This window comes from Mytilus californianus, unplaced genomic scaffold (genome assembly GCF_021869535.1).
Source record: "Mytilus californianus isolate M0D057914Y unplaced genomic scaffold, xbMytCali1.0.p SCAF_5, whole genome shotgun sequence".
Taxonomy (NCBI): domain Eukaryota; kingdom Metazoa; phylum Mollusca; class Bivalvia; order Mytilida; family Mytilidae; genus Mytilus; species Mytilus californianus.
The window spans coordinates 67,778,479-67,787,043 of NW_026262701.1; the positions used below are offsets into that span (position 1 = coordinate 67,778,479).

At 31.3% G+C, this 8,565-nt stretch overlaps 2 protein-coding genes across 5 annotated transcripts in view; both read right to left on the reverse strand.

Annotated features, from left to right (window-relative positions):
• The window catches only part of LOC127701287 (SUMO-activating enzyme subunit 2-like), a 37,165-nt gene extending 28,664 nt beyond the window's left edge, over nt 1-8,501 (reverse strand). Inside the window, exons 1-5 of the mRNA XM_052205154.1 lie at nt 8,337-8,501; nt 2,723-2,806; nt 1,807-1,877; nt 1,302-1,366; nt 197-297 (exon numbers count right to left, since the gene is read on the reverse strand). Of these exons, the coding sequence (XP_052061114.1) occupies nt 197-297; nt 1,302-1,366; nt 1,807-1,877; nt 2,723-2,806; nt 8,337-8,480 (465 nt within the window). The 5' untranslated portion in view covers nt 8,481-8,501. The remainder of the gene's footprint in view (nt 1-196; nt 298-1,301; nt 1,367-1,806; nt 1,878-2,722; nt 2,807-8,336) is intronic.
• The window catches only part of LOC127701268 (nuclear factor of activated T-cells 5-like), a 347,248-nt gene that overhangs the window by 156,602 nt on the left and 182,081 nt on the right, over nt 1-8,565 (reverse strand). The gene's annotated exons all lie outside the window — the stretch shown is intronic.

The following is an 8,565-nucleotide window of genomic DNA, read 5'->3' on the forward strand; positions in this document are numbered from 1 at the left end:
CACTCAAAATCATTATTAAAGCAACTCAATTGTATAACATAGGTCCTGTGACCTTCATCTAATGGCTTATGAACAGTCTATCTCATAAATGGGAATGCTGGATTACTACAAAAACTAAAATAAAATTAAGAATGGAACTAACTAGCTGAATGTTTTTACCTCTAATATTTTCCATCATTTTTTACTATTGAATTACCTTTTTTATTACTTGAACCTGTCCAAGATATCCAGCTGTACCACTTTCTATGAGGGGAACATCAGCTGATAAACACATACGATTTACATGATTTCTAGCAGCTGAAATAAATATCAGAAAAATATCCAAGGTGTACCTTTAAACTAGGAGATCACAAAGGTACGAGCACTTGCTCATTTACTGATGAGAAATGTACCTGGAGCACTTATAATTGTGATTTTCCAAGTTATTTACATATCCAAGAGACATTACTCTAAAAAAAACAACAATTGGTCAATGGTGCTGATAGTTTGACAGCATGTAGAAATGTTTACATGATAAAATTTAATTAAAATGTCAGATAAATGGATTGTCAAACAGATATAAACATTTGCAAATATTTGTTTGAGGCAGGTGACAAAAAAGACTTAAAAAGGCAGTATTTTTTAAACATTTAATGATTTTATTTCCCTCTATCAATTTTTAGAAAAGAAGAGAACATGGAGAAATTCCTATTCTACAGTTTACAAGAATGGTTTGTTACTGTTTTATATTCAAACTTAAAGAGCTTTTTTTCAATGGCAAGGCTATTTTAAAGATAACTGAACTGGAATGGCATTTAATTTTGTGTGACTTTTTTTGTCTTATAAACCAGAGTACCACAAAATTCAGTAATTCATGTTTTCCAATATGAACTTTTTCCCTTTTGACTGTAGATTCCAATAGGTAGTCATTTCAATTTTGAAACATAAAAAAACATAACAATGAATAAAAAGAGATTTGGGGTATATATTAATAAGACAGCAACCCAACAACATTTATAACCAAAAGACATCTGGAGGTCAATGATAATTTTGTCCTGGTGATAATTTTTTCCGTAAACAGTTTCCCTCTTTCTACTATAGTTTCGACCAAAAACCAAAATTACAGGCCCTTAAGCATGTTAAGAGAACGGATCTTTGTGCATTAACAACATTGAAGACTCGAAAAAATTATGTCTTAGCGGGAGTAAGATCTCATTTTTGTTGATCTTGTATTGCTGATCATTTTTTGACAAAATTTTCTTTGTGCATAAAATATTACTCTGTCTCAAACTCCCTGTAAACATGCAAAAACAAATACAAACCTCTATTGTCTAAGGCATTCATTACTGCATTAAACTGTTTAAAGAAATTTAAGCCATACTCTGGACTGAAAAAAATGGTAACTCTTTAGTTATTGTGTCTGAATAAACAAAAAAAAGAAAAGATAAAAAGTATTTTATCAAATAAATGTTAACAAGGAATATATTTTATTTCATCGTATCTCAAAATAATGTACAATTTTATCAATCTAAGTAACTCAAATCAATGCATTTGTATTGTTATATACATTTAGACACTACTAGGAGATTTTAAATAGAAGACTTGTATATGCATTAATTTTTCAAGACTGCTCGGGGGGAAAATTTTGCTCCATATATCCCATATGTAGGTGCTGTTGGAGTGTTGCTATATATAATGGTATCTTAAACAAATATAAAGTAAATCATAATAACAGAGGTTTAACATATTGGTAATATCTAACAGAAGTTTTCACTTTGAACAGACAGAGCTACAAACACCAAGTTGGACATTCTATAATCTGGTTACCTCATAATACTGTCATGGAATGCCTGTATCTTCACATTAGGATTAAACTTCAATGTACTTTCCATGGCAACCTGCAATTGGAACATAATTTAAAGAAATGAATGTTGGTAATTTAAAGTACATGTAACTACTCTCAACATATTACTGGAAAAAAAAGTTAGTACAAATAAAAATCATTTAATTTTATATTTAACAAAGATGTTTTCTGCTCTTTGGTCGGGTTCTTGTCTCTTGGACACATTTCATGTTTCAATTCTCTATTCTAATAGTTAGTTCTATCATGCATGTCTAATTAAAAATGAAGCAAAATGTTTAATGTGAGTTTCACATCATAACAGTTTTAAGCCAGCCCCACTATCCCACTATTGCGTTTGTAGGCAAGTGGATAGTTGGGACCGGCTTGAGTCAGACTGACATCATAAATATACAATTTTCCAGAGTATAAACGCTAAAATGACCAAGGTGATTCAAAGATAAATATTAGAATTGTACACAAACTTCAATGCATGTTAAAGCTTGATTTTGCTAGTAGAAATCCCCTCTTTGTTAGTCCTAAATAACATTTTTAAATTCAATGTACATTTTTTGTACATTTCAGCTTCATTTTATGAATAATATGTTTTCTGCTTTGGAATTCATTCTCATTTTCATTCCATCTGTTTCAGAGAAGAAAATGTTCACAACTGTTTACAAATAACGAACATACTAAATGAATTATATCATAATCAACCTAAGCAGAGAATTAAAGTGACATCAACAGCTCAAACTGGATAATGTTATAACATTACATATTTAAGGTAACACATATTGATTTGCTGATTTTAGAAAATTTAGAACTTTAATTTTTTACATTTAGCTGGAGTCTGGAGCACTTTAAAACATTCATGACATTCTTGTATATAAAATACTTGCTTACTTTGGCCTTTGACTTGCCAACATGTTCTTTGCGAAAGAGGAACTGTCTATTTAGATTACTAACATCAATTGTGTCTAGATCAATCTGGAAAAAAAACAAAACAGATTACTAACATCAATTGTGTCTAGATCAATCTGGAAAAAACAAAACAGATTACTAACATCAATTGTGTCTAGATCAATCTGGAAAAAAACAAAACAGATTACTAACATCAATTGTGTCTGGATCAATCTGGAAAAAACAAAACAGATTACTAACATCAATTGTGTCTAGATCGATCTGGAAAAAACAAAACAGATTACTAACATCAATTGTGTCTAGATCAATCTGGAAAAACAAAACAGATTTCAACATCAATTGTGTCTAGATCAATCTGGAAAAAACTAAACAGATTACTAACATCAATTATGTCTAAATCAATCTGGAAAAAACAAAACAGATTAATAAAACACAAATTAAATATACATGTACAAATTGTACATGTATTGGATGAAACTTTACAATAGACTTACAGCTTTGATACTGGTTAACTGTTGGCATTTTTTGCTTTTAATACCTCTTATTATAGGTACAATGACCATTTACTGTTACTTTTAAATCTTGTCATTAAATGATAGAATTTACATTTAATCGGAACATTCATTATATGTATTTTGCTTTTGAGTAGAAAGAAGAGAAAAAGGTACATCAAATGAACCAAACACATCACCATTCTGACCATTAACTTGGAAAATATGGAAGGTCCTCTTCCTGTTCCGAAAGTGATCTTTTTGTCACTTGAAACCAATGACTTACATGTACACTATACTGAATTGATGCACATGATGTATTATATACAGACTTCAATTTTCAAATCTATAAATCTTTTCAAATTCCTTTGAAAGAAAGTGTATACTGTAAAGCAAAGTTAAATGTTGCTTTTGTCTTAAAACGGTAAATTTTCCTAAATAGAGGATGTCATAAAGCAATAATGTCATACATGTCATATCCCCACATACATATCCTCCCACTACTTGTTCAATCTATTGAAAATTCATCATTTTCCTATTTTAATCATATCAATCAAAACAGAGTTTTTACAAATGAAGTAAAAGTATTTGGCTGAAGATATCAATGGTATGTTGCTTTTAAGTAATGCCTCCGTTATTGAATAAAACAGCAGGTGACAGCTAGTAACTGGTCTTCCACCAGTACCTGGATATGATGAAAAATATTAGGCAGTGTCTGCTCGACCCCGCATGCAGGGACGAGTAACCAAATTGGCCTTTGTAGGATACGCATACCCGCATCCGGTTTTATAATAAAATGTCATCAGATCGGGAAAATATACACCTTATTTGCGGATTTTGTGAATTAAGTGAAGAGAATGGAAAATAATATTTTTGAATTTATATTTATTAGTTAAAAATACATATGTAGTTCCAGAAACGAAACTGGGGTACTGTCTACACGACCTTAACTTAATATCTACTAGACAGCAACCCAACTGTTTCCTTTAGTCTAAATCTAGGGTAGGGTTCGGCCTATGCTTTCGCTCTAGGACTTCTATTATAGTTATGCCCGACAGGAATATTTTAAAATTTTATTAGGTATTATTTTTACCGGTCCATGCCACCAGTTTATAAGTGATTTAAAATGTGTGTTCTGGAACTAAATGTGTCTGAAGTTCAGTACTCACGAGATTCAGTCAGGAGTGTCTTCTAGAATCTTTCTCCAATGGTGGATAAAGAGGACCTAGACTGCTCCTATAGCCAAACAGGCCCTAACCTTTGTCCTTGACCGTAGTCAGGCTACCATAGTATTGGACTATAGAGACCAACAGGAATAATAATCTGGATCGTCACCAAATATACAAGGATCTGGCGGTATTGGTTTACAAGAGAAATCACAATCCCAAACTCAGTCGTTCTGGTAGTAGTCCAGAAATAAACTACACCTCTATATGAATCTCTCAGTATATTTCCACTCAAATATGAAGTACAATCCCACACTAATACTATAGTATAGACTTTTGTATGTGCTAGAGTAAAAACTAAAACATTTTAAATAAGCCTGGGGTTAAACAATGAATAAAGGGGCGACAGACTGACGGACCAAAAGTAAATAGCCCGACCTAACAATTTTGGACGTTTCAAGCACGGCACCACAAATGTAAAGATAAGTCATAAGACATATTGAAAACTAGTTCTCTATTTCCACCAGTATACCAAATATATAATTAACAAGAACCAAAAAATAAACTACTGAAGGGAAGTTAAAACAAAATAAGACTCGTTCTGTCCTGAATATGCTTTCTCACAAACGGTCTGTAATCAGGAAACACTGAAACACAGGCTCATCAAAAGGGGTTGAGATTTAGGTTGACACCAATACAAAGGGAAGTAACCTGGATTAATTTTTAATCAAAAAGACCAATTCAGGCAAGGGACAAGGCGTTTCTCTGTAATAAAATAATTCAGTAAAGTACAACTTTTTTTAACAACACATATATGAATCAGCTGCACATTTAATTTGTTACAGTTTTGGTGAGTCAATGGTCTAATTCTGCAGTCTCTATAATAGTTTCTTCGACCAAGAAATAAATTGTTTTAGTATCTGTAATTTTCTCTAACGACTCACTCTGCCGTTCTGCTCAGGGCTTGCATTTAGAACTCGCTAGTTAGCGCTTCAATACTTAAATTTACCGTCTTTAAGTTCAAGTCATAGATTTGAGACACGCACGTGAATGTCAACAACTAATGACCCCGAACTTTCACTTTCTTTAACCAGCGATCTATAAATAACTTTAACCTTAACAACTGACTAGCTGAACAGTTAATCGAATCTCGTTATTCACAAACTGACAACTTTTATTCAGTACAAAGAACTATACAAAAACTCAACTCATAAGTTAACTCATTTAACAAGCGAACCACTTTCTAAATAAATTACGCCTCAATGCGTAAATATTCTAAGTTTCCCCTAAATATCCAATGCAAACCCTGATCAAAAACTAGCCAGTTTTAGTCAATCAAAATATATACATAAATAGGAGGGGAAACTTCTTACCTAAAAATACACATTTTCTTCAATACACTAGTTATAGCATATAAAATAGCGCAAGATTCCTCACCGAGACCACTTCCAAAAAATCGTGCACATGGTTGAAAATTCCCTCTTTAACTTACGCCTACACACCTGAGAATCTGAGCTGGGAATGATCACCAGAATACAATCACTGCACGAGCTAATTTTCCCCGGGAACTCAATTGAGCTCTCTGATTGGTTGAGAAAGGAAAAATATTTTGAAGGCTAATGCGAGATTCGTTACGTCACTAAAATTTAATGAATGAAAAAAAAAAATCAGAAAGTAATAAAATAATAATAAATCTTTCTGGGAAAATAATTAAAAATACTAATAATGAAATAAATAAATAAACCAAATAAAGTGACCCACAAACGTTACAATAAACATTGCAAATTAGATGCACACAAAAGAATTAAAACTGTAACGTCCATGTAAAAGAAAACATGATAAAAAATTAGAAATTAAATGTAAATGCACATTAAAAGAATAAAATTTTATACTGAATTTTAAAAAAAATATATAAAAACTCGAGTGTGAAAATAATATTCTAGTAAAATGCAAAACAGAAACTAAAATTTTAAAATATCTAAAACGACTAAAAATAAAGCTGGAGTGTATACATAAATTAAAAGAAGCAAGTAATAAGATCAAATTCCATATGTATTAAAATAGTTGCATTTGATAATTATATATCCATTCAGAACTATGAATTCATCTTTTACTACTTCTACACGCGATTCTACGCCAGAGTTAATGTTAAAATTACGATTCGGTCCCAGTGCTTAAAATCCCTTGATCCTTTAGGGGTTGATTTGGCATACATAAATAAAATACAAAAATAAGTATTAGCAATGAACGAGGTTGTTAAATGTGATATACAAGTGTATGCTTTTTTGTGCTTCTTGGTTAAATATTTGTTTGTTTTTGTTGTGATTAAGATTGTGACACAGTGTTGACTGCTGTACCCCTATTTTGACATTTTTACCTTTTATGTCTGTTTGTTTTATTCATGCATCATTGTCAATATAATGGAATTTGATGCGACTGTCATACAAGTGAGAGGTTTAGCGCTATAAAACCAGGTTCAATCCACCATTTTCTACATAAGAAAATGCCTGTACCAAGTCAGGAATATGGCAGTTGTTGTCCATTCGTTTGATGTGTTTGTGCTTTTGATTTTGCCAAATTTCGATTAACATGATTAAGGACTTTCCGTTTTGAATTTTCTTCAGAGTTCAATATTCATGGTATTTTTGTGATTTAACTTTTTGCAGCTGAAATATAATAAAATATTTCTGGTGTTCATATATAGGTTAAAATGAACAACGTTATGTATGATGAATAAATTAATTTGAATTAATTATGTATTATATATGTATAGATAACCTATTTTATTTATATATTTATTTTGAGAACTTAAACTGTTTTTACAGTCAGGGGACTTACTTAAATGAGTGATTTTCTAAATCACTGATTCAAGTAACATTATGTCCATAAAGGTTGGAAGTAAGGGTTGTCTTTCTTTAATAATCACCTATTTAAGTAGTACAAATTAATCACTAGACTAAGTGATTTAATTTTATCGTAGCTTTAAATATAGAATACTAATGATCCAGGGACTAATTATGTTGCTAAAATTATCAGAACCAACATCTGTGTTGATAGGATGACCAGGTCATGTCAGGTGATGACCTTGTACTAAATCTAGGATAATGACATAAAAATCACTTGTTCAAGTATCATACCTCAATTTTCTTCCAAAAAATCACTTCTTTAAGTTTCATTATTTTAATAACCCCCACTAATTTCAACACCCCCGAACAGTGAAATATTTATCACGAACAGTAGAATTTTATTACATAATCTATAAGATGAAACCTTGAATTTTACAGGAAAAATACTCCCACTGCTGGGAAAAATCTGTTAAGAAAGTATCAGTTCATTATGTAAAGCCATTTTTATAGCATTTTTTCAACTAAAATAGAATTTGCAGCTAAATGATTGCATCAAAGGCATAAACCTTGCTGCTTAAAAGAAGCAAAAAGTTCATTTTTTTCAATTTTACTAATGAAAAGATATTATCTAAACCTATGTGTTTAAAATTTTGGTAAAACTACAAAATCACAATTTGTGACAAAACTTCAAATTTGATACTTAAATAAGTGATTTAAAAATCACTTATTTCAATAAGTCCCCTGACTGTTTTATTTTGTTTTGTTTTTCTCACTTGTTTGTAATGCTTTTTAATTTGATTATCATTTAACCGGAAGCTGGTACGCATAGCCTATGAATGCCAATTTGGGTACTTACCCGCATGCGGGGGTCGCACAGGCACTGCCAAAATATTTAGTAATCGCAGACCACTAAAATTCATTATTAATCTTAGTATCAATATATATGTAACAGTTAGAAGATATAAAACCAACGTTATATTAAAGCCAATATTGGTATCAAGTTATCAACAACGTTTTCATACCGTTACCAGACAATGACTCTCCAGGATGTAAAAAGGGGGGTTTGAATTAGTAATGATCACTGTGAACTTACGACACTGATGTCATTAAATCCTGTCAAAACAAGATTTTTCAATAATTCACACCCGATTCCTCCTGCCCCTATAACAAGAATTTTACTCTGCTTTACACATTCACGTGTATTTTCAATCAGAACTCCCGACAAATTTGCCGCCATTGTTTACATTCAAACTGGGGCTCCGAATGGATCGGGGAGTGCAATAAAGAAAATAGGTTTACAAAAAATTATAACTGTTTATCTT